Source organism: Neovison vison, chromosome 13 (genome assembly GCF_020171115.1).
Source record: "Neovison vison isolate M4711 chromosome 13, ASM_NN_V1, whole genome shotgun sequence".
Lineage (NCBI taxonomy): Eukaryota > Metazoa > Chordata > Mammalia > Carnivora > Mustelidae > Neogale > Neogale vison.
The window spans coordinates 11,798,725-11,825,899 of NC_058103.1; the positions used below are offsets into that span (position 1 = coordinate 11,798,725).

The 27,175-nt window shown below is 38.8% G+C and overlaps 1 protein-coding gene and 1 long non-coding RNA gene across 2 annotated transcripts; one reads left to right on the top strand and one right to left on the bottom strand.

Moving 5' to 3' along the window:
* Window positions 1–639: 639 nt before the first annotated feature.
* MED6 (mediator complex subunit 6) lies at window positions 640–21,122 on the bottom strand. Its single transcript, XM_044229669.1, has 8 exons — window positions 21,051–21,122; window positions 16,367–16,526; window positions 15,220–15,311; window positions 13,377–13,459; window positions 12,948–13,056; window positions 11,236–11,351; window positions 1,668–1,695; window positions 640–1,052 (listed from the first exon to the last, which is right to left on the bottom strand). The coding sequence occupies exons 1-8, from the start codon at window positions 21,070–21,072 to the stop codon at window positions 922–924; spliced, it is 741 nt and encodes a 246-aa protein (XP_044085604.1). The 5' UTR covers window positions 21,073–21,122; the 3' UTR covers window positions 640–921.
* LOC122892956 lies at window positions 21,121–26,931 on the top strand. The gene is made up of 3 exons (XR_006381545.1): window positions 21,121–21,173; window positions 24,349–24,455; window positions 26,592–26,931. It is a non-coding gene; the product is annotated as an uncharacterized LOC122892956 (long non-coding RNA).
* The last annotated feature ends 244 nt before the right edge of the window (window positions 26,932–27,175 follow it).

A 27,175-nucleotide genomic window follows, 5' to 3' on the forward strand; every position in this document is an offset into this window, starting at 1 on the left:
ATGTTTTGCTACTTAATTGGCACTAAAAACAAAAATGACAATATTCAGCGGTAGCCAGATTCTGTACTTTCGTACTTTACTGTTTGAAAAACTGGTTCCAAACCTTTTGAGAAAAACAGTGTGACAATATGAACTTAAAGTTATAAAAAAAAGAGAAAGAGTATAGATTCCAGTGATTCTACTGGTGGGACTCTATCCTAAAGAAAAAGCACTACAGAAAAGTCATTATACACAAATGTAATCACTACACCTTTAAGCAGAATACAGGAAGAGTTTAAAGAAAACAGAATCACCCATGGGAATTATTCAGTAACTAAAATAAATAGTCTATAAAAACTAAGCAAACATGGAGAAGTACTTACAAAAGACATAATATGATAAAAGTAAAACTGCACGAAGAGAATAATTACAAGCTGCAGTTTTAAAAATATGCACAAAAAACTTCATAACACTGTGACAGTATTTGTAGGAGGTTTTCCCCTTTATCTTTCAAATTATAACTTTATTATTTTAATACTGAGAAATACACAATAAAAGAAAATGAGCTCAGTTACTGCTTTCACAGTAATTCTTTATGTTTACAAAGTGCATCCGGAAACATTTCAGTGACAGAAATAAAGGGAAAAAGTCATGAGTAAGTGCTTTATATAAATATCTTTATTTTGTTTTTGGATGTAATATAGCAGTATACATTTGAGTAAGGAGGCTGCTCAAGCCAAATAGGGAAAAGGTTATAAAACATACATTAAAAATATTCATATCAAAAGCATGAGGATCCTTATATCCTTTTTTAAAGAATAAGCACATTCATACAAATGGAAGGGCTGTGACAAAGAATTTCAAAGTTCAAGAGCCTGTCACAGTAATGAGGTATAAATAACGGGCAAGAGGAGTCTTGCAAGCTTCTCTCTTCTCCATTGCTCACTGAAGTCTCATTCGTTTTTCAGGAGGGCCTTTGGTGCTCACTATCTGTTGGACGTTCTTTGTGGTCTCCTTCTCTTCAGATTTTACAGTTTCTGGTACAGGTTCTGCCTCTTTCTTTGTCTGATCCACTAGACATCAAAAGCAGGTATTTTTTGGAGAGGAAGGCGGAGGGATGAGCTCAATTTAGGCAACAGTAAAATGAATAGTTTAGACTCAACTCCATTTAGAACTGCCTATCTCAAGTTCTAAATTTGGCTGTTTTATCAGGCAGATATATAAAAACCCATTTACAAACCTAAAACCCTGATAACCCAGGCACATTTGTGATCATACACAAAAACACTTGGCCTTTAAATAAGACGATATGCACAAACAAGATACAGAGTCTCTCCCAGGCTGAACAAATGCTTCAATATTGTTTTCAATGAGGAAACAGAACAACCTTTTTTCACACTGAGATCTGAACTAAAACTCGGATCACCTTGGCTCCTGCACCCTCCTCCATACGAACTCTCCCTACTCCAACGAATCTTTTCAGTACTCACATCACTACCACACAAGCACCTTCTGGTCTCACAAATTAGGAGTAACAAATTACCATGAGCGTCTAGAAGGACAAAAGGACCTTAGCTCATTTCATGTGCTACAGTTGTCACTGAGTTGAACAGACCGGTTTTACTTCAAGTTCAATAAGAATATCAGGAACCAAGAAAAAAAAAAAAAAAGAATATCAGGAACCATACCTGGGACAGGCTTTTCTCCAGACTTTTGCTATAATTTTAAGAAAGGGGGATAGAGAGGAGAAAACAGGGCAGGTTAGCAAAGTTCTCTTCTTCTTGACTTCATAATTCTTTTTAAAATTATACTTTCATTCACATTATATTAAAAATGATTCCATAAAGAGGAACTACTATTCATGTACCATAAAAAGTAAATGTATCATTTTCTACTTCTCATCCCCTTGTTCCAGAAGTCACAAAACTAAAACTAGGACGAAAGAATGAAACATAAATGATCCTCCCTTGAACATCTATCTCCATGGCCCTCTGCCTCCGCACCCAGGCTCTAATACTTCACAAAAAGTAGCTAAGCAGAATCCAACGGCAGAGAATAATGGAGTCTTTCGAGACTCCGGAGGCATACTTGTTTAGGGGATAGGAGCTTGAAGAAAGCAGAATAAAATACAGATGAACACTCCAACTTACAAAGATGGCAGGTATGGGAAGCAAAGAGGAAGAAGGTATTATTCTATGAACATAAGGCTTCTGATGAGCGTCTATTAAAAAATCAAACTACGGGGTCCCTGCGGGGCTCGGGTGGTTGAGTGTCTGCCTCTGGCTCAGGTCATGCCACCTGCTCAGCAGGGAGTCTACTTCTCCCTTTCCCTCTGCCCCTCCCACCAGCTCATGCTTTCTCTCTCAAATAAATAAAATCTTTTTTAGAAATTTTATTTTTTTTTTTAAAAATCAATCTATGGTAAAATAATGACGGGGCATCGTGAGTCAGGAACAATGTCATTATGAGTCTGACCAAACAAGGTCAGATCCTCCATTCTGTGCAACAGCTCTTTCATTTGATAACACTGTCATCTTCCCTACCTTTTTTTAAAGGTTTTATTTATTTATTTGACAGAGAAGAGACAGAGCAAGAGAAGGAACACAAGCAGGGGGAGCGGGAGAGGGAGAAGCAGGCTTCCTGCAGAGTAGGGAGACCGATGCGGGGTTCGATCCTAGGACCCTGGAATCATGACCTGAACCAAAGGCAGACACTTAACGACTGAGCCACTGGGTGCCCATCATCTCCCTTTTCCTATCACCTAACTTAAATTCTTTAAAACAGTTTCCCCCTCCCTCCTCAAGGCTCACAACCTACCCTTCACTTGCAGTTAATGATTCTGTATTCTACATTTTCAAAAAAAAGGATGTCTAAACCCCAAGTTCCCTCCTAGCTACCTCCTTCAAACTTATTATTCCTTTTCCTATAAACACATGCATTAAATACACACATACATGTAACTTTACAGACTTCCCCATCATCTGGAAAGAACTTTTAAGTTAATGTTTCCAGGCATTTTCTGAATTTCTTTCTGAAATTACATGCCCTTCCTAAGCTTTCTCATCTATTCTATGACTAAAGACTATCATTTCCTGATATCACGTTTTCCAGATTCATGCTGACAACTGCCTGATAGCTCATTCCAACTGCAAGTTCTGGAAGCCACACTTAATAAGACCAAAACTGAGTTCCACATTATTATCCATTGTGCAGAAAAGATTAACACTGAAAGCCTGAGGCTGCTATCCTCAGAAAAGGCAGCTTGCAAGGTTAGCCCTTGCTGATGACTAAGAAATTTTGGAAGGTGCCCATCATTCCCTGATAGTGGTGCCTCACTGTGCAATGTTGTTTATGCTGAACATTTACTTCCCTTTCAGGAATATGAATTTTGGTATCAGCTAGATAGAGTACCTACATGATGAACTCCCTCTCCTGTATTAAAAAAAAAAAAAACACCAGCACCACTTCTCTAATGGACTTCCTTGGGCAAAAATACCACATATATGTTGCCTCAATTTCACCGTTGAGAGAAGAATGCACTTTGTCTAATCCCTAATGGGAAAGACATAATATAAGGAAGCCTGCACACAGGCTCCCCCAGACACTACTTGTCTTTTTCCTTAAATCTGGCTGTATATCCTTACTCTGTCGCTCTAGTAAGTCCAGTGAGCCCTTTGAGCAAATCTCCAGACACGAGGGTGCTCACAGGACCTCCAACATACCCACATTATCACACATCTTACAAATGTATCAGGATTTAAATATGTCTAAAGTGATCTGGGGGAACAAAGAATTTTTCTTACTTTATAACAGGAGAGGAAATACATGGCATAACACTGAAAAGTAAGAAATTGAGAGGGGAATTTTCTTCTACTGCTAGCACTGAACTATTTGAACTACACTGGACACTGGACTGTATGTGGACATCTGAATAATGTCATCACATACCCAACACACACTCTCATCTTTTCTAGTGAATACTGTCAGACAAACTAGTAGCATACGGTTTCAGATAGAATAGAATGGGGGCAGATTTTGACAAAATTTCATCAGTAACCTTGAGATAAACCTAGCTGAATACTATGGTGTTCAACAACTTCTGAAAACATTCATCAGAAAGGGCCCTGAACTCCCATCACATTAGTGTCAGTGCAACCTTCAGTAGTAAGAAGAATTAAAACACGGAAAAAGGAACTCCAAGGAAGCAGTCAGGGCTTTCCTAATATTCTCCTGAGTACTCCTCATAAGGCAACCCAGAAGCTCAACTGTCAAATACAACGGGTAAGTAAGAGTAAGTCCTGAGCTACAAACAGTTCTGGGAGACACAACTGGTAAACAGGGAGTTCACAGGAGACTTCAGGTAAACCAAAAATCTACTTTCCTCTCTAGATCTCAGAAGAAACATTTTGCGTAGAAGGAGGAGCAGGATTAACAATTCTAGAGAAAGCCATCTTTCTTCTAGTTCTGTTACACAGAAGTGGACATACTCTCTCCTTTGGAGTTGACTTTGGCCCTTGGATGGTTAAAAGAAATGTAGGATTCTAGAAAAATGACAACAGAAGTAGGACTATGGCTAAACCTTTCAAAGAAAAATGGCGCCACCTGGATGGCTCAGTGGGTTGAGCATCCGACTGTTGGTTTCAACTCAGGTAGTGATCTCATGTGTCAGGAGATCAAGCCCTGCATCAGCCTCCATCAACCTTTGCACTCAGTGGATAGTCTGCTTGAGATTGTCTCCCTTTCCCTCTGCCCCTCCCCCCACTCACATGTGCATGCACTCCCGCTCTCTAAAATAAATCTTTAAAAATAAATAATAAAAAAGAAAAATGTAAAAAAAGAGCTGAAATGATATGGAGTCTGCAACCAGCTTCAAAATAATTCAAAATAAATTCAAATAAACTCAAATTCAAATTCAAACTCAAACTCAAATTCAAATAAATTCAAAATAAACAAGACTGGCCATGTTTGATGACCGCTGAAGCCAGGTAACAGATACATACAGGGGTTTTGGTTTTAATTATTCTACTTGCTTTCATATGCTATTTTAAATTTCTATATTTTTCTATAAAGCAAAGTGTTTTTTAAGATTCGAGAGTCTGAAGTTTTCTACATTGTCTAGCTCATAAGAATAGGAAAGTATGTGGAATTTAAGACAGGACCCCTAGCCAGAAAAAAAGGTCATTCAGCTGGGATACCTCAGAACCTAAACACAGCAGACAATATTCTGGAGATGGTCAATTAAAATAGAACCTTAACAACTAGTATTTAAACCACTATCTGTTTCTTTTCCTATATTCTCAATTTTGGTTATCAATCAAAACTAAGTCTAAATCTAAGCCTGATCCAAATCAGCAAAAAAGTCCTCAAACTCTCATTCTTTGCAGACAACATGATACTCTATGTAGAAAACCCAACCGTCCCCCCAAACCCAACCAAAATTGCTAGAACTCATACAGGGATTCAGCAAAGTCACAGGATATGAAATCAATGCACACAAGTCAGCTGCATTTCTATACACTAACAAGAAAGAAGAAGGAGAAATTAACAAGTTGATCCCATTTACGATTGCACCAAAAACCGTAAGATACCTAGGAATAAACCTAACCAAAGATGTAAAGGTTCTGTACTCTGAAAATTACAGCACACACATGAAAGAAAATGAGGAAGATGCAAAGAAATGGAAAAACATTCCATGCTTATAGATTGGAAGAACATACATTGTTAGAAGATTTATGTTACCCAGCGTAATCCACACATGTATTTAGGGCAATCCCTATCAAAATACCATAAACATTTTTCACAGAGCTGGAACACATATCCTAAATTTTGTATGGAATCAGAAAAGACCTCACATAGCCAAAGGAATGTTGAAAAAGAAAACCAAAGCTGGAGGCATCACAATTCCAAACTTTAAGCTGTATTACAACATTGTAATCATTAAGACAGTAGAGTGCTGATATAAAACAGATACACAGATAATGGAACAGAATACAGAACCCAGAAATGGACCCTCAACCCTATGGTCAACCAACCTTCAACAAAGCAGGAAAGATGTCCAATGGAAAAAAGAGTCTCTTCAACAAATGCTGTTGGGAAAATTGGACAGCCACATGCAGAAGAATGGAACTAGACCACTTTCTTACACCATACATAAAAATGAAACTCAAAATGGACAGAAGACCTAAATGTGAGACAGGAATCCATCAAAATCCTAGAGGCAGCAACCTCTTTGACCGAGACTTCAACAAATGGTGTTGCGAAGACCAGGCAGCCACACGCAAAAGAATAAAACTAGACCACTATCTTACACCATACATAAAGATGAACTCAAAACGGATTAAAAACATGAACATGAGACCTGAAACCAAAAAACTCAAGAAGAAAAACATAGACTATAAGCTCCCTGACATCAATCTTGGAGATAATTTTTTGGATTTGACACCAAAAGCAAACACATCAAAACCAAAAATAAACAAGTGGGACTATATCAAACTAAAAAGCTCCCGCACAGCAAAGGAAACCGTCAACATAATGAAAAGGCAACCTACAGAATGGGAGAAAGTATTTGCAAATCCTATATTCAATAAGGGGTTAACACCCAAAATATATATATATAAGAACTCATACAACTCAACGTCAAAACAAAACAGAAACCCCCAAACAATCCAATTAAAAAATGGCAGAGGAGGGACAGCTGGGTGGCTCAATTGGTTAAGCATCTGTTTTCAACTCAGGTCATGATCCCAGGGTCCTAGGAGCAAGTCCCGCATAGGGCTCCTTGCTCAGCAGGGAACTTGCTTCTCCCTCTGTCTGCTGCTCCCCCTGCTTGTGCTCTCTCTTTCTGACAAATAAATAAATAAAATCTTAAAAAGAGAACAAACAAAAAAAAGGGCAGAGGAACTGAGTATTTTTCCAAAGAAGATATATACAACTGGCTAACAAGTATGTTAAAAGGTGCTCAACATTCTAATCAGAATGGGAAATGCAAATCAAAACCAGAGTGAGATATCCCTTCACACCTATCAGAATGACTATCAACAAAAGACAAGAGATTCCAAGTGTTGGCAAGGATGTGAAGAGGGAACCTATACACTGTTGGTAGAAATGTAAACTGGTACAGCCAGTGTGGAAAACAATACAGAGAGTTCCCAAAAAATTAAAAAAAGAAATACATTATCCAGCAAGCCCACTTATAAGTATATATCCAATGGAAATGAAAACAAGATACTGCAAATAACTGCATTCCCATGTTTACAACAGCATTAACTCACAATAGCTAAGATATAGAAACAACCTACAATCTATCAAAAGATGAACAGATAAAGAAAACGTGGCATGAAATTGATTATTATTCAGCCATCAGAAAGCAGGAAATACTGCCATTTGCAGAAAAAAAGATAAACCTTGAGGACACTACACTAAGTGAAATAAGCCAGAAAGAGAACGTGAAATATCCTATGTATCATTTATATGAGGAATCTAAAAAGGCCAAATTCATAGAGAGAGTTAAGTGATATTTATCAGTAGTTTGAGTGGTTGGCAAGGGAAATGGGAAGATGTTGGTCGCAGGGTACAAATTTCCACTGATAAGTTCTGGGGATCCAATTACAGGATAGTGGTTATAGTTAATAACACTGTATTATACACTCAGAAGTTGTTAAGACAGTGAATCTTAAATGATCTCGCCACAAAAAAAGAAATGGTAATTATGTGACATGATGCAGGTGTTAGCTAATGCTAGCATGGGTCATTTTGCAATATACAAATGTATCAAGTCAATACAGTGTATACCTTTAATATACATAATGCTATACACCAGTTATATCTCAATAAAGCTGAAAACAAAGTTTATTACTAAGTATTCTTTAATGCTACTGTTAATGGAATTGTTTTAATTTCCTTCTCAGATAGTTCGTTGTTAGTGTATAGAAATGCAACTGATTTTTGAGTGATTTTGCATCCTGCCACTTCACTGAATTTGTTGACCAATTCAGCTTTTGAGTGGTATCTTTACAGTTTAGTATGTATAAGATCATGTCAGGAATCACATAAAGACACAATTTTACTTCTTTTCCTATTTGAATGCCTTTTATTTATTTTTACTGCCTAAATTCTCTGGTAGAACTTCCAGTACTATGTTGAACAGAACTGTGCAAAGTGGGTATTTTGTCTTGTTTCTGATCTTAGAGGAAAAACTCTGTTTTTCAACCATGGAGAATGTTACCTATGGGTTTATCACATATGACCTTTATTATGTCAAGGCACATTCTTTTCTTATCCAGTTTGTTGAATTTCTTTTATCATAAAAGTTGTTAATTTTGTCACATGCTTAAGAATAAGCCATCTTATTCTTAAGAATAACCCATCTGTTGAGATGACTGTGTGATTTTTAACCTTTGTTCTGAAAATATAGTATATCATCAAGACTGACTTCAGTATGTTGTACCATCCTTGCATTCCAGGGATAAATCCCACTTGATCATGGTATAGGATTCTCCTAATGTGCTGTTTAATTGGGTCTCCTAGTATTTCGTTGAGGATTTTTGGATCTGTGTTCATCATGGATACTGAACATAGTTTTGTTTTCTTGTAGTGTTCTTTGTCTGTCTTTTGTATCAGATTAATGCTGCCCTCATACAATTTGGATTGAAAGAGTTTGAGGTTTGGTGTCAGTCTCTTTAAATGTTTGTAAAATTCACGTATGAGGTCACCTGGCCTAGACTTTTCTTTGTGGAGAGGTTAATAACAGGATTACTAATTTAATCACCCTACTCAATTTTGGTTTGTTCAGATTTTGTTTCTTCATGCCTCAGAGTTGGGAGGTTGTACATTTCTAGGAATTTCTTAAAGGTTTTGCAGTATTTTTAAGGTTTTCCAATTTGCTGAAATATAATTACTTATATGTAGTCTCTTGATGATCCTTTTGTTTCTGTCTCCTCTTTCATTTCTAATTTGAGTCTCCTCTGTTAGTCTAGTTAAAAGTCTGTCAATTTTATCTTTACAAAACACCAACTCTTAGTTTCTTTTTTTTCTAAAGTTTTTTTAGTCTCTATTTCATTTGTTTTTACCCTTATCTTATTCACTTCTTTCCTTTTGCTAACTCATATGTGAAAACTAAGTAAGACACTCCTGAACAACCAATGGTTCAAAGAAGAAATCAAAAAGGAAATCAGAAATTATCTGGAAAGAAATAAAAATGAAAGCATACCATACCAAAACTTATGAGGTACAACAAAAGCATTACTAAGAGTAAAGTTTATAATAATAAATGCCTACATTAAAATGGAAGAAAGTTCTCAAATAAGCAATCTTAAGTTTACACCTCAAGGAACTAGAAAAAGAAAAACAAACTAAAGATTTCTGGTTTCTGAGAAATTTGTCCATTATTATTAGTATGTCCATTAATTCATATGAACATTAATATGTCCCTTCATACTCTTTCCTATTTCTAGTTTTGTGTGTTCTGTTCCCATTTTCTACATCAGAACTGTCCAAAAGAAAGATGTGAGCCACCAATGCAAGCTGGTCGTTAACATCTTTTTTTTTTTTTTTAAAGATTTTATTTATTTATTTATGGATAAAGATCACAGGCAGGCAGAGAGGCAGGCAGAGAGAAAGAGGGGGAAGTAGGCTTCCCGCTGAGCAGAGATATGGGGCTCGATCCCAGGACCCTGAGATCATGACCCGAGCCTAAGGCAGAGGCTTTAATGCACTGAGCCACCCAGGCGCCCCTCATTACATCTTTTTACTCTGTACGCCACCCCCCAAGTCCTTGAGCCCAGTGTGCATTTTACACTCCTATCACAGCTCAATTCACACGGGCTGTGTTTCAAATGTTCAATAGTCACATGCGCCTAATGGCTACTGTAGTGTGGAGGTCCAGGTGTTCTTCCCTAAGCCTCCCTCATATATATTATGTGCTCACTGAATGGTCAACCACACCGAACCTCCTGCACTATTATAGTCCTCATACCCCTACACACACTGTAATTTATTTATTCAACAGACACTATTTTATCTTCAAATGCAATTCATCAGAGTTCTCTAAATTAACTTTCCTGTCCTACATTCCATTCTGTCCTCCGCTCCCTTCGCCACCACACCACCATTCCAACAGCATACAACTCTCACACAGTGGAGTCAGGGAAAGGGGGAGGGGAAGCCTGTTCTAAAGTCACATCAAAGTGTGAAAGATCTCATTTAATCTAAAACCAACCTGGGGCGCCTGGGTGGCTCAGTGGGTTAAGCCTCTGCCTTCGGATCAGGTCATGATCTCAGGGTCCTGGGATCGAGCCCTGCATCGGGCTCTCTGCTCAGCAGGGAGCCTGCTTCCCCCTCTTTCTCTGCCTGCCTCTCTGCCTACTTGTGATCTCTCCCCCTCTCTCTCTGTCAAACAAATAAATAAAATCTTTAAAAAAAAAATCTAAAACCAACCTGAAAATCTTAGTCCCCCCACTACAAGAAAAGTAGTATACATGACCCTGTGTGTACAAAGCCCTGTATTAGTATGAACTGAGAAAAACATATTCACATACTCCATCTCATACCTACTTCACTTCAAAAGCTCATTTAGTAAAATGGCAGGTGGATGTTATTGCTATTATGCTCAATAAAATAACAGAATTCATATAACTTAATAACCGATATGATGATACTCTATTTATTACTCCTTCATTTATTATGCCAAACTCTCTACCTCAACTGTCCTTTTTGTTACGAAAGTTTTTGTTTCTTACGTTTACTCCTGATCTCTCCACCCAACGTGGGGCTCAAACTCATTACACCAAGATCAAGAGTCACGCGCTCTAGCAGCTGAGCTAGCAGGTACCACTTGTTATAAAAGTTTTAACTTGTCTATCATTTAAGACTTAGATATCTATTACATCAGGATGAAAGGCAGCACAGAGAGTAGAAACAGCATGGGTTTCAGATTCTAGTTTAGTTTGTTACCATCTATGACACTTTCAGCAACTTTGGAACGAGAATGTTATGTACATCCTCAGTTTGTGAAGATTCAAAGAGAAACTAAACATAAGAGCACAGAACAGTGTTAATTCCAATCCCTTTACCCACTTCTCCCATTAAGTCATTAAAAACCTTCCTTTGATTCAGAGACCCTTTCCCTCCGACCCAGAGACCATTTTTAACTAATGAGGAAAGTCAGTATTTTTATGTCACAACTGCAACAGTTCTCAATTAAAGATAAATATTCCAGGAAAGTGTCAAATCAAAATTAACCACATGCATTCTCATTACCTGCACAAATTTGGGTGGAAATTTCTGTCTTAGGTCTAGGAGTAAAGCATCCACACGTTGTCTCTGAAAAATAGAGCTTGGTTCTTCTTTCCTTTTAGCTTTAGGTTTGACTTTATCTATTAAAATATGAAGTCCAAATCAAAACACTGCCTAATTAGTTTGGTGCCTTACATTTTACAAAGCTCTGTCTACCGTGAATATACTCAAACATTATTTTTAATAACTACTATTCCAAAGATTATCCCCCAAAATAAACACAACATATAGAAACAAGTATTCTTAACTCTTCCCTCTTAAATGAAGTTAACATTTTAATATTTAAAAAGCTTATTAAGTCTTTTAAAGATGCTTCAGTTTTACTATCTAAGCTCAGACAGACATTAAGAATTTTAAGGCTAACATTTTCCATAATTACCTAAATCACAATCCAGATTATGGATCTGAAATTATCTTGTGTATTTTAAGTGTATTAAATTGTCTTCCCACAAAACCCAATAGGTACAAATGGAAATGCAACGTTCACAAACTCAAGTTAACATACTCAACTATGAACATTATAATTCACTGGAAAAAAAAAACAGGACAAACCAAACAGCAGATCATAAAGGTAAGAAAGAAAAGAACTTGCAAGAGAAATTCTGAAATTATGCATGTGGGAACTTTCCCCTGCAGGGAGCTGCATTGGGGGACTATCTATAAATGATGAGTTCCAGGTAAGTTTTATTCCAAACATTTCATTAGAATAGGGGCAAACAGATCAAGAGAAGTTTATTCAACAGATGCAAACTTTCCTAAGCCAAATGTTACTGCCTATACCTACAATTAAGAATAAATATAACTAGGGGCGTCTGGATGGCTAAGTGGGTTAAGCCTCTGCCTTTGGCTTCGGTCATGATCTCAGGGTTCTGGGATCAAGCCCTGCCTCGGGCTCTTTGCTCAGCAGGGAGCCTGCTTCCCCCTTTCTCTCTGCCTCTCTGCCTACATATGATCTGTCAAATAAACAAATACAATCTTAAAAAAAAAAAAAAAAAAGAAAGAAAGAAAAAGAAAAAATATAACTATATCTGAAAGACCATGCATTCCACAGGTCTGAATGCTATTTAAAGGCTACTCTTCCTTAAGTAATTTATTCTGAGTTGCTATTTCTCAGAGAAGGAAATTCAGAAAATAGGTATACTGCTATAGACACATTTCCAGAGCACTTTTATTGTAAAGTATGGTGCAGAACCAGTAGGAGACTAGCAGTTATGAAAACTAGGGGACCTTGCATCACAACAGGTAATAACATGGAGAGGTCAGAAAACAGACTGGCTATCTGGAGACAGGGCTATAAAATCATCTCCCCTACTTTGAAGATGGGAGATTCAGGTCCCAGATTTCAAGAGGACCTAACAGTTAGGTAAGCAGGATACATGATCATAACTCATTCCTCATCACCGATATCCTCTATATCCTCCAAGTATTTTAAAACCTTGAATCAACTTACCAAAGATTACCAGTTACCTATAGATTAAAATTTCTCTCTGTTCCTACGGGAAAGCTAGCATTACCACATCTAGTTACAGGAATCGTAGCTATGAAACCGTCATTATCCTATGAAGTCTCCCTATTTAAAACACACCTAGAAATCAATAGCTCTTTTTCTATAGAAAACAGCTTCATTCTCAAAATACCAAAAAAGTGTTCTTAGGAGGTCTGGGTGTTTTACCCACCTTGCTCTTCATGATCTTTGAAATGCCACCAATACCCTTTGGAAGGATGGTATCGACAGTAGGACATAGCTTCATCAAAAGCTGACTGAATGCCATGCACTGCAGTAAGCTTGCAAAAAGAAAACAAATTCTGAATTTCTCATTAGATCAACTAAAATCTCCAAAGTAAATACCCACAATATTACATATGCAAGGACAGTAATTTTCTCTTTTGTTTTGTTTTTCAGAACTTTAATCACTACAGAGCTGGGGCTGTGATATATACTTTTAACATGGACTTGGCCCATAGAAACCCATGTTCAATACATTCTAGTAGTCCAACACTTCATGCCAACATACACAAGGAAGAAAAGCTTCTGTTTGACTCTTGGAAACAAAGTAGCTCGATTAAAAGTTTTCTTTAGTGTTTCAAGAATGTGAAATACTTACCACCCTAGAGTTTATAACAGACCCCAAGTCTGGGGCTTGATAAATCACTCCAGCAATGATATAGTAATCAGCCAGTGGTATAACTAAAGCAGAGAAAATAGAAATATTCATGAATATAGCTATGCACATAAAATGCTAAATAGATTTTCATAAAAAGAACAATTAAAATTAAAATTAAATTAAAATTCCTATTACAATTCTCATATTAAAGCTTAAGGCAGGGTTTGGCAATTCCTATTTCTGTAACTAAATTTATACTGGAAAACAACCATACTCATTCATTTATATTATTATCTAAGGTTGCTATGACACTAGTTGAGTAGCTGTTATAGACACCCTGAGGCCCACAAAACCTAAAATATCTACCCTCTGGACTGTCAGAGAAACAGTCTGCCAACCAGGGCAATGCTTCTCAAATTGGAATGTGCATCTCAATCACCTAAGTATCTTATTAAAGTCAGATTCTACCCAATAGGGACAGTGCATTTCTGATAAGTTCCCAAGTGATCCAATGCTGCTATTAGCCACCTACACATTGGGGAGTAAGACCTCAGAGTGAGAGATTTAGCGCCTAGGATGAAGATATCAGATGCACTGAACTTGCCAATGTGTCCCATTCCTGGGTCCCAAGGAATAAAATAGCTGCTAGTGAAGCTGGTACTACCGTGTGTCGCTACCATACCTCAAACCCTCTCATCATGGAAATCTTGTTCCTGGTCTTACCTTCGTTCTGAAGTTCCTTTTTTCTGCTGGGCAGGGACTCTAGATCATTAGATTTTGAAACTAAATGTGGATTCTTAGCTCTGGAACTGCAACTTCTTTAGCAAGTCGTTCTCTGAAATCAATATCAGGGTGAAGGTTTTTCCTAAATGTCTTGATGAGGTTATCTAATGAGAGATGTAGCTGGTCATCTCTGGAATAGTACCTACTTCTTTGACTCAAAGTCAAATCTGAATTCTATACTCTTCAGTGTGATTTCTAAAGCAAGTTTGTGTTTGGTAATATAAGCCATGTAAGAATTTCAATTGAATGCGTTAATGAGGATTTTCAATTGATCCTCTATGAATTTGGTGCAACTGTAGCTACCATGTATTTTTTAAAAGAATTAAGACTTAGTGGACTGAGAGAATAAGTTACTTAGTAATGTCAAGGTTCCCAACAACTATCCTCACAGAAGAGAGAGCTTCAATGTACTGAGTTACTTTGTTAGTGCTTAGACAGTTGTCCTTGGGCATGCTGGAAGACTCTTGGTGTCCAAGCATGTGACTAGTGGAACTTGGCTTTTGAGGTATCTTCTAAGGGGTAAATTTATGCCTGCTATACTAGTGTGCCTAGACAATTTGTACAAATAATACGATTATAGTAGACGCATCACTGCCTTCTCAGAGTCTGGAATTTTGGCAGGCAGATGATGTCCAGGATTAGCCCTTGAGAAGAATTCTGGACTCGGAGTATCAAAAGGACTTCCTTAAAGTAGATATACTACACACACAATATGTGTGTGGGGGCTGCTGGAGAAAGGATGCACTTGGTGTAGCCCCTTGCAGAAGGGAAAGCAAAGGAAGCTTACCCATGGATTCCTACAGATCCTACTTGATATCGCTTTTTCCCTTACTGATCTGTCTGTGGAACCTTATTGTGCTGCCATAACAAATCTTAGGTATAACTAACATACCATATGTGGAGTCTGCTGAGTCCTCTCAGCAAAGCACTGAACATGTATGTGGTCTTGGGGATCCCCAAAACAGAACCCAATCCAAAAAAGTAAGAATACGTAGCTCAGAAAGTTAAGTAAATCATAGTATTTTAAGAAGAAAATTATGCCTGAAGTTTACATTTTTACCTTGGGTAGGGGACTGCCGCTGTTGCTTCCGAATGATAAAAAGAATGGGCTCTTGAGCATGTAAAAGGATGTATTCTACTCCAACCATTTGACTAAAAACAGAACACACACATCTAGAGATCTATGAATGCTTTATAAACAATTGTGTAGAACAATCAGATTATTGTATAAAAGTAGAAAAACACTGTCAATCAAATTAAAACTGCCTATGTTTAATACTAAAAACTGGCTGTCCAATAAAACTGGCTATTTTCTCAGGTAGGTAGAATATAAAGTAAGATTTTATTTTTAAACAACAAAATTTCTCTACAAAAATCTACAATAAGCTTACATCTGAGTATTTTCAGTCATGAAAGTACACAGGAGAGTGTACATTTCAAAAAAGACAACCAAAATACTGCAACGCTTCCTGAGATGTACAAATATACGTAAAATCTAAAAATATATAGTACATGAAGACCATTCACGTCTTGACCATAGATTTCAATACTCAACAAGAAAACAAGAAAAACCTTATCCTTGTCTCCTACAAATTTTTTGAACTGATAGATTATTTAAAAGCAACAATAAGTAGTCTTAATAGTTGTAAATATTTGCTTCTTAAACGCTATTTAAAATTACCTCAGGAATTTAATTTCAAGAACCCCCTCTGATGTTTAGCTGACAAATGAAAAACTGTATTACACAATTGTTTCAGAAACTTTCATAATAGCAATAAACTCTTAATTATTTGGCATCCAAAGTCTGAAGACTCTTACTTTGCAACTGTCAAGCTAAAATTCCATCATACAAAGAAAAATCTACTATAAGCCAGACTATGGCTTAAGACATTAAATTTGATGTAAAAGAGACAATGAGTATGGTCACCTGATAGAGAACAATTGCCTTGCGAAGATCAGTAAATGGATCTGCATCTAAACCTCATAGCTATATCTCAACTGGACAGGAATACATGAAATTATACAGAAAAGCATTCCTAGGTTATGACTACTGATAATTCCTTTGCATGTCAAATTTGTACACTCCCCTCCCCAAACTCTAGTTCTTCCAAAACTTCTACTCTGTATTTCACTATCCACAGCTTGAGAGAACCATTCATTTCAACATCTCTAATTGGCAAAGATGCAACCTTCTTACAATAACTTACTTTAAGTGTTCTAATGTTAGCCTCTGCATTTTGACCACCTCATTATTACATGTTCTGTCGTAAAAAGGATTACTTCTTTCTGAAAAGTAATCCAGGACACTTCCACTGTTCAAAATGGGGATCCAGGAACTGTCAACCCAAGAGATTCCCAGCAGATTATCTACAGGAAAGAAACAAAATGATAAAGCATGAGAAAAATGACAAAAAGCCAATCCAATATTTATTATGCATCTAATGCAGAAGGCACTATTAATGTTAAGACCTGTATGAATCCTAACCCACATCCTCTCACAGAAAAGTGTGCAAGAAAGCAATAACAAGATGATATGATAAGCACTGTAACAAAGATATGAATAAGTACGTTATCAGAGCACAGTGGAAGGAGAATCCCTTACCTGAGGGAACAGGAATGGTTTTTCACAGGATGAGGAGGAGGTGGGTTTTGGCACTAGATGTTAAAAAATAAATGTACCCCAAAGAAAACATTCACAGCCACCAGTCTGAGGCCTCCCAATTAGGGACAAAAATACGTTAGGAAGCTATTAATGAAGAGGAGATAATGATGCAAGAGTTACGAAGCAAGTGAAGTAGAATGCCTTTAATTACAGCAATACAGTTTCATATTTTGGAATAGAATTAACTCTAATATTTCAAAATGCAAAAAGAAAAAAAAGATACAGTAAATAGAACTAGATAGCTTTATTAATGAGCTTTTATTCCCTACTGACGGCTATAATATTCCATATCACTGACAGTACTAAAACCCATTAGGTTTAAGTTATGAACATCAAAATGCCTATTAATACTAGTTGAAAAAGAGAGAATGGAAAACTTCAATCTCTCCTAAACTGTAATTGCTTCTGACACCTTTAAAGAAGTCAGGCCTAATCCAAGGCAACAAGCAGTTCTAAGGGAAATTAATCAAATGAGAAAGAGTAATTTTATAAAGGTAAAATGTGCTCTGTATGTTGTAAAATAAAGGAAAAAACAAACAGATGAAGTGAATCATCAAATAATCAACATAGAGCATCAAGATGGCTCATCATAAATACACCATACCATAACCAAATATCTAACGTGCCAGGAAATAACATTTTCAGAAAAAGATTTTTTTTAATGAAAAGCAACTAAAGATAATTATTAATTTCAGCTTTAAACCTAGAGCCCAGTTATTAAAGTAGTTTTCTTCAAAGCAACATTCTTAACATTTTTAAAATTTCTTTAGGAATAATTATATAAAAGCATTTGTGGGTGCACCTGGGTGTTTCAGTCAGTTAAGTGTCTGCCTTCAGTTTAGGTCATGATCCCAGGGTCCTGGGATCAAGTCCCACATAGGGCTCCCGGCTCCCCAAGGAGCCTGCTTCTCCCTCTGCCCTCTGCCACTCCCCCTGCTTGTGCGCTCCCTGTCAAATAAATAAATAAAAATCTTTAAAAAAAAAAAAAAACCGCATTTGACAATTACAGGTTTGTTTCTCACATAATGGGAACTATGTCTATACAGTGTCATAAGTTACTGATAATAAACTGTTACAATATTACAGATCATTTCAGCATAGGTAGAATAAGCTGCAGAAATGAATAAATATGTAATTACAGATTCTACCTGCCAACAATTATGAAGAGTCAACAGTTATGTGCATAAGGTGATAAGGACCTGGTGGAAGGCAATGGCAATTCACAGAGAGGTAAGGACGAAATTGACATTTTTAGGGAGAAAACAACCAATTTTCTGAATGATCAATTATAAAGTCAGAGAACTTGGGAACCAATAACTCATTTAGTAAAGAAATGATAGTGACTTTGGCTTGGATATGTTGAAGGGTTTTTTTAAATGATTTTTAAAAGTTTATTTATTTACCGGAGGGAGAGAGAGAATACAAGTGGAGGCTGGGAGTGGGGGAGCAGCAGGCAGAGGGAGAAGCAGGATTCCCACTGAGCAGAGAGCCCAATATAGGACTCAATGCCAGGCCCCTGGGATCATGACTTAAACCAAAGGCAGACACTTAACCAAATGAGCCACCTAGGTGTCCCTAGATATACTGAGTTAAATGTGGAATCAGACTGTCAGAACTTGGAAGGAATCTTAAATATCTTTTGCTCCAAGTGACTGTTCAGTGTATTTTCCCTATAATTTTCTTCACCAAGCTGTATTCTGATCAGCAGCTGTCATATTTTCCCCATATTATAAACCAATGAAAGATGAAAAATCAGTCAAGTAAGGCCTATGAAACCAATACAAACACAAAGAATATTATTCACCACTTCTGAACACTGTGCCAGGCACTACTTTAACCACTTCACCACACAATACTTCAAGAAGGCTGGTACTATATAGATACTACATAATATCTCTGTGCTAGATTGTAAACGTGAAATGCTTTTAGCACACTGTAATAACCCAGTAAATGTTAATTATGAAGATGTTGGTGGCAGTGCCAGTAATCAATTTGTTTTAAAATTTCAATGACCAAAATTTATTTCTGCCTTAATCAAGGCTGTTCTAGTTTGTACCTCTCTCCCCACCTCCAGTTTATGCCTTTAAAAATAGAGATCCCTTTCATTCTCAAAAAGGTGTGAGCTTAGCAGATAATTTAGTCACACTAATTGAACTCATTTCAAATGTCAGTATCTCTACAAAGACTTTCTCTGCTTTGCAAGATAGAAATGTGTTCTCACGGCATTTTTTAATACTTTTGTTAACACTCCTCATATTTTAACCCAGAAATACAAATGTGTTCCCATTAAATTTGACTTTATGATTGAGGGCCAAGGACAAGTTACTCTACTGGACATAGATTTACACATACTCCAAAATCCAAGGATGTTCAGTTATAAAATGGTTAACCGAGATTACGAGGGTGGTATGCAGCTGAGAAATATATCTGTCCCATCTGGGGACTAGCTGTGACCACAGCCCCATTAAGAGAATATACTACTAAGTCAAGTACCACCCTAGCCCCAACTACCTCCAAATTTCCTTGCATTACACAAATGACCTCCTAACTGTTCTCCCTAATGCCACCCTTACCCTCTTACACTGTTCTTAGCAGACAAGCTAATCCTTAAAAACAGCAAGTCAGATTATGTTCATCCCCTTTGGACAAAACCCTCCAGTGGCTCTCCATTTTAGTCAGTTAGAAAGCCAAAGATCTTTTATCATGGCTTGCAACCAAGTCACCAATTTCTCTGACCTCATCTCCTTCCCAACTTTTCTCACTCTGCTTCAGCCACACTGACCTTACTTTTCTTCTAACACACCAGAAACGCCCCACCTTAAAGCCTTTGCAATGACTGAACCAAATCTAAGAAAAACACCGTGAAAGGTTAAGTATCAGAAAACACTCTGATGGAGTAAATGTTCCTTTTTTATCCGGTAGCAAGGGAACATGTTGACATAGTTAAAGTACAGCTTTCTATCAAAAAGTAATTAAATTAGGCACGCTGAAACTCCCTGAAAAACAAACATAAAAACACTGCAGAAATGGTGAAGATCATTGGACATTCTGGGTAAATATAAATGAGAATGTATTTCTATTTCTAATATATCTCTATATATTTCTAGAGTGCAATTTGGTTAATATAGAAAAAGGCATCTCAAAACACTTCCCTTTAGTAATCAGGTGTAAACAAACAAAAATAACTCTAGGTAAAAACGATTAGGAACTATTACAGCTAGACAACTTCTGAGGAAAGCCCTTTTTCTTTAAACTGCTGGGGGTGAAAGGTCTCGTATATAGGTACAAAATTTCTTATTTCCTTTAAAGCTTCAAATGGAAATAAATGCAGATTAAGAGTTGCATACAAGGCCAAGAAGTTTTGGGGGAGCCATCACAACAGCAAAAAAATAAAGATATTCATGGGCACTCTCTCTGTCTCATAAATTTTTCTCACTCTCATAAGTTACTTCCAATCTGGAGGACCCCGGACAGTTTGGAACTAAGTTCTCAAGCTTCATACTGTATTTTAACCGCCCTTCGTTTACTCTTTGGAATCCCAGAGCACAATTCCTAGACATTTTTTTTTTCCAAATTCACTGAAAAAGATGTGTGTACGTGTGCTGAGAAGAGAATGTACGGCCTAACTGGAACGAAAATCAAGTAGCTAAGGAACTGTGCCTCCCTGTATTTATTCACTGATTGAACAAATACCTGAGTACCTTTACAATTCGGCTGTGAAAAAGGACCGATCCCTGCTCTCAGTATCTGTTGGGTGTTCGATGGAAGGTACTGCAGACTCAAAAATAAAACTTACAGAAGAAAATCTTAGGGATTCATGCCCAAGGACATGAGGGGCGCAGGGTCAGGAATAAGGCAGCTCCCACGCGTCGTCCCATGAGACGAAGCAAATCACGTCATCCCAACCCCATCTCTACCCAAACGTCGTCCCTTCACCCGGACGGAACAGTCCCAGTCTCGCTGTAGAGATACGTGTCTCCAACAATACTGCAGGTCTGAGGGCTCGAAGCACAGGGCTTCTTCCAACCCCTCCGTTTTGAAGCTTCTAAGAGACCCCTGAGGAGCCGGGGAAAACGATTTTTCGCCACATTAGAGTCTTGGGCTGTCCACAGAAACCACTCATAAGCGCCTGAGAGTCCTCACAAAAGATCCTGAATTTTCCCCCACCACGAGCTATAAACCCCCAAACAAGGCCGCAGCCAAGCAGGAAACAAAGGATAACATTGTACCTCGAATATCGACCGCCGCCATAGTTCTAAAAGCGCTCGCAGGTTCTCCTTCCGGCGTGCCGTAAACGTCACAACTCCGACGACGGAAGCGGCGCGCGGCGAACCGCAGGGCGGGTCAGGAAGGTGAGGAAGGGAAGAGACCGCACGGCCTGGGAGGGCCTGGGAAAAGGGGAGGGGGGAGGAGCCAGGGCTGGAAGAGGGGGCGGGGCCGGGAGGAGGAGGAAGCGGAGAGGAGTGGGGCGGGGAGGGGAGGGGAGGCGGGTCTGGGAAGGAGAGGGGCGGGGCGGGATGGGAGGTGAACGCGAAGCGAAGAGGTTACGGTTGTGGCTGCGAGGTGGGAAAGGGGCGGGGCTAGAAGGACGGAGCCGGGCCGGGAGGTGGAGGGGAAAAGGCTGGGAGTGAGCATTAGGGGTAAAAGAAAATGTGGAGACTGAGGAAAGAGAGACTGAGCGGAGTCCTGCCCCTTTTCCCTCTCCCACCACTGAGAGATCGGAAAATTGCACGTTGATCTTTTGTGATCGTTGAAAAGAAAAAAAGCTTTCTGGTTATGCAGAGTTGCGGGGGAATATCTAACATTTTGAAAGCTTCCTCAGGTGTATCCAAAGTGCTGTTAGATTTAGGAGCTACTCTGTTCTGTTTTTGATCCTGCCTCAAGTATGGGATGCTACAGAACTAAGCAGAAACAATTTGAGAGCCGTTAGCTTTTAAGTGACTAAACCCATTAAAAGTCTAAGCCCATTAAAGAAGTTGCTAGATGCCTCTGAGATAAAAGTTTCACAAGACAGGAAACGTTTCTGAAGTAAGATATTAACAAGATTAAAGGAATGGGAACACCTCTGGGTCCCTGATTAATGATTTAGTGTCTGCATTTCAGGTAGTCCGGGGTAGGAAGCAAGCCGGCAGAGGGAGTAATTCTGTGATACGGGGAGACCATAGAAAGCCCCAGAAAGATTCTCGAGCTCCAGCGTGACCCCATAAGAGCAAAAGGATGAGGGTATCTATAAGCAAGACACTGACACTGAGAAGAGAACCTCCAAATCTGAGGGCGCCCTGTGTATAGGGATGAGGTGTGGATGCCTACATCTTCTCCAAAACTCATATTATGAGGGTTCCCCCAGAATTTAACCACAAACCAGGAGCCAAGGGGGAGGACCTGAATTTACTGTGATTTTTCACCTCATATACTGGGAATTCAAATTTTAAAAATCTGAGTGGAATAAAAATATACTGTGTTGCTTTGTCACATTTCAATTTTTAAGTGGAATTTTATACCTGAGGTGGAATGTGTCCCAACAGAAGTATGCACGTGCACAGAGCAGAGTTTTAAAAAAACAGATTTTTTCCCTCCTCCAGGAGGAAATTTTCAAGAGGGACTGGTAGGGGGCTTGGTGGAGAGGGCATTCCAAACAGGGGGAACATCATGTCCAACAAACAGAAGTGTGAAACATTAAGCTTTTTGTTTTGTTCGTTTTATTTATTTGTTTGTTTATTTGGATTTTTATTAAGAGAGCAGATTGAGGAAAAGAGCACCAGAACATGGATCTGCAGATAATAAAACCATGATAATCATGGTAAGCCAGACATGAAATCTCAGCCTTTATCTGGTCAACAGTGGGAGAAATGCAACTGGGCTTCCATCTTAAAATACTCAAGGAGTATGAGTTGGAGGCATTTATAAGACTCAAAGCAGAGAGTCCATTTAGGAGACGTTTGCAAACTAAATGATGTCTACACTCACACAAAGGCAGTAGTAGCTGAGGGAAGAGAAAGGATTACAGATATTTAGGAGACAGAATGGGAAGGGAATTCGTGACTAACAGATGAGCATGATGAGGGAGACAGAGAATGATTTCCAAGGTACTGATTTATTAGATTAGATGCCATTAATCAGATTAGGAATGACAGGTAACAAATGAGTAGATGAAAAAAGGGATAATGATTTATTTTTTAACATGTCCATGTCAAGTGTTGTACATGAAGTCTTTGCAAGACATTCTGTACCCTACGGTTTCTCAGCCTTTGCACTATTGACATTTTGGGCCACATAATTCTTTGCTGGATGTATGGAGAGCTGTCCTATGGTTTGTAGGATGTTTAGCAGCATCCCTACCTTCTGGTGTTCTCCTGGCTCCTCGGGGGTCTCTTAGAAGTCTAAAGGGGCAGGAAGAAGCTTTGGGCTACAGTAATGTTCTACAAACATATCTCTATAACAAAGTTGGGGCTGTTCTATCCGGGTGAAGGGACAGCCTTTGGGAAGAGAGAGGCTGAGATGACATGACTGTGTTTATCTCTTGGGACTGGGCATGGAAGCTGCCTTACTCCTGATACTGTGCCCCACAAATCCTGGGCATGATTATGAAATGGAAATGGATTTATGCAAAGTGACAAGAAAACTCCATAAATCTCTCTTGATCTTAGAACAATGTAGACCAACTACTTCATTTATGCTAATGTTCTGGAAATCCACAAAATAAAAAGATAAATACATCTTAATGTTTTGTACGGGTGTCCTACAAGAAAAGGGTTCTAACAAGTATTAAATGTATGGGGTTTTTTCTCTCACTCTCTTATTAGTGAGGAAAAAGCCAGCTATTTCATTATATAGACCAGGACAGAAAATTATCTCAGAATTCCTTAGGAAGTATTGAAAAGTTACCCTGGAACCCTTGAGAGTGGCCCTGATGGTCCAGGGAGAGATATGGTACCAAATATTTTGTTGTTTAAGGGTTATAAGAAAATCTACACCACCCTTTGTGGCAAAGACCAAAACTTGACGTGGGTTAGTACCTCTGAAGTCAACAGTTCGAAAAAATCTGAATAGTAAGAATTCAATCCTAGAATCCCAAACATAGAGCACAGGTTAGCTTAACACAGAAGAAACAGAATCCTTGGGATGCCTGAGTGGTTCAGTTGGTTAAGTGACTGCCTTCTGCTCAGGTCAGGATCCCAGAGTCCTGGGATTAAGTCCGGCATCCACATTGGGCTCCTTGCTCAGTAGGGAACCTGCTTCTCCCTCTGCCTACAGCTCCCCTTGTGCGTGTTCTCTCTCTCTTTCTCTGACAAATAAACAAAATCTTAGAGAGGAAAAAAAAAAAAGAGAAGAAAGAAAGAATCCTTCCAAGAACCTCTTCTTGGATTCATATTCTCATTGCAGACAGTGGCCATGTATCCATGAGATTGTGTAGGAGTAAACTTCGTAACACTCCATGAGTCATCAAAAAGCAATAGCAAAGCTGGACTAAATTGATAAATTCCAGTATGACATTCAAAGACAGCTAACAATTCTCACACCCTTTAGGTTGAGTATGCCCCTGAGACATCTGGCTAATTCTGGAGTGAAGCACAGGAAGTATCCCAAGGAGGATCATTGACGGATGACTGATATGGCAAGGAGAGCCCCCAAAGGTGATGCTGAAAGTCAAACTGCTAAATCTCAAGTGACGATCCCAGCAAATTTTGGGAGGGGGATGGTTGTGGCAATAGCTTGTATATCTGCTGGTAGATCTGGCTTTATTCTTAGGGTCCTTCAAATAAAGGATTAGATGCCTTCCTAAACAAGATTACAGGGAAGAAGAAAATAGTAATTCCTAGATCTTTTTCTTTTAAGACTTTGTTTATTTATTTGACAGAGAGAGAGAGAGAGAGAGAGTGAGAGAAGGAACCCAAGCAGGGGGAGTGGGAGAGGGAGAAGCAGGCTTCCCACCAAGCAGGGAGCCCAATGAGGGGCTCCGTCCCAGGATCCCGGGATAATGACATGAGTCAAAGGCAGACGCTCAATGACGCAGCCAGCCCGGTGCCCCCGTTATTCCTAGATCTTATTTGTAATGAAATTGCTCATAGTGTTCTCATATTATCTTTTTAATCTAGGCTATTTCAGCACGTATGTCCCCATTTCTAGCCAATTATTTTTTTCTTTTCTCATTATTAATATCACAAAGGTTTATCTAATTCGTATTTTTTTAAAGAAAAGTTTTTAGTTGGGGCACCTGGGTGGCTCAGTGGGTTAGAGCCTCTGCCTTCAGCTCGGGTCATGATCCCAGGTCCTGGGATCGAGCCTCGCATCAGGCTCTCTTCTTGGCCAGGAGCCTGCTTCCTCCTCTCTCTCTGCCTGCCTCTCTGCCTACTTGTGATCTCTCTCTGTCAAATGAATAAATTTTAAAAAAAGAAAAGTTTTTAGTTTTATTGACTCACTCTATGCTGTCTTTTTGTATTTCACTTATTTCTGCTTATATATATATATATATATATATATATATTTTAAAGATATTATTTATTTATTTGATAGAGATCACAAGTAGGCAGAGAGGCAGGTAGAGAGAGAGAAGAGGAATCAGGCTTCCTGCCAAGCAGAGAGCCTGATGCAGGGCTCAATCCCAGGGTCCTGGGATCATGACCTGAGCCGAAGGCAGAGGCTTTAACCCACTGAGCCACCCAGGGGCCCCTTCTGCTTATATTTTTATTCTTTTAATTTTCTTTGGCTTTATTCTGTCAATCTTTTCCTAATTTACTGAGACAAACATTTAGCTCATTAATTTTCAGGCTCTATCCATTTCTTGAATAAGCATGCAAGGCTATAAATTTTCCTTGGAGAAACATTTACATTGTATACCTCAAGATTTGATATATAGTGTTTCATTATCATTTCCTTTAAGCATTCATTAAGTTCTAATTCAATTTATTCTTTGACATATCAGTTTACTTATAAGTGTGTTTTCAACTTCCAACTACATAGAATTTCTAACCTATCTTCCTATTTACTTCTAACTTAATTGTATTATTTTCAGAGAATGTGTTCTACATAATACCTATTCTTTAATATTTGTTTAGATTCGCTTTATGCCTTATATGAATCATGTGTGCTGAAGAAGGGTATGTATCTGGGACACCTGAGTCGCTCAGTCAGTTAAGCGTCTGCCTTTGGCTCAGGTCATGATCCCAGGGTCCTGGGACAGAGCCCCACAACCATCTGGCTCCCTGCTCAGTGGGGAGCCTGCTGCTCCCTCTGTTTGCCACCCCCTGCTTGTGCTGTCTCTCTTTATCTGACAAATAAATAAATAAATAAACTCTAAGGGCGGGGGGGTGGGGGAGAAGGATATGTATCCTTTAAGTGTTGGATACAGAATATGGAAGCATGAGATACTCCAGCTTCTCAAAGTTGTCTTTCTTGATCTCCATGCCATGACGTGCTTCTAGTATCCTGCTGCTTCTCAGACCATTCCTTTTCTATCTCTTACATTGGCTTCTCTTCCTTTTACCTACAGACTTTCTTTTTCTTTTTCTTTTTCTTTTTTTTAAGATCTTATTTATTCATTTGAGATAGTGAGAGAGAGCAGGAGCAGGGGGAGAGGTAGAGGGAGGAGCCGACTCCCTGCTAAGCCAGAAGCCTGATGCAGGACTCGATTCCAGGACCCTGGGATGATGACCTGAGCCAAAGGTAGATGCTTAACCATCTGAGCCACCCAGGCGCCCCTACCCATAAGTTTTCTAATCCTTAGTTCCATGCCTCATCTTTTCTTTATTTTTTTTTACTCTCCTCTCTAGACAATCCAATTCCTACTGTCTTCAGATTCCATCTGTGTCATCATGGGTTACAAAGTAGCCTAATCCTGCTTTCGCCTGAGTTCCAGAAACATATTTGCAACTGCCAACTGGACAGCTCCAGCTGGCTGTTCTATGTCTTGGATTGCAAGATTTTCACTCTTGCCTGTATTCTTGCCCTTAGCTAAGAAGACTTGCCACCCCTCTCTCTTATTGCCTGTATCCAGTGAAGCATCAAGTCCTGCCCATTCTCCTCAGGCTCCTGTCCTGCATGAGGCTCCTCCTTGGCATTTCCACTGCTGCTTTTCTAATCCCAACACCCAATCTGTCTTGCCTGAACATTGTTGCTAGGGGAACTTTACTTTTAAAAGTGCTTTCTTGGGCACCTGGGTGGTTCAGTCTTTAAGCGTCTGCCTTCCACTCGGGTCATGATCCCTGGGTCGTGGGATCGAGTTCCGAGTCAGGCTCCCTGCTCAGTGCAGAGCCCGTTTCTCCCTCTTCCACTTCTCTTGCTTGTGCTCGTGTTCCCGCTCTTGCTGTGTCTTTCTCTGTCAAATAAATAAAATCTTTAAAAAAATAAAAATAAA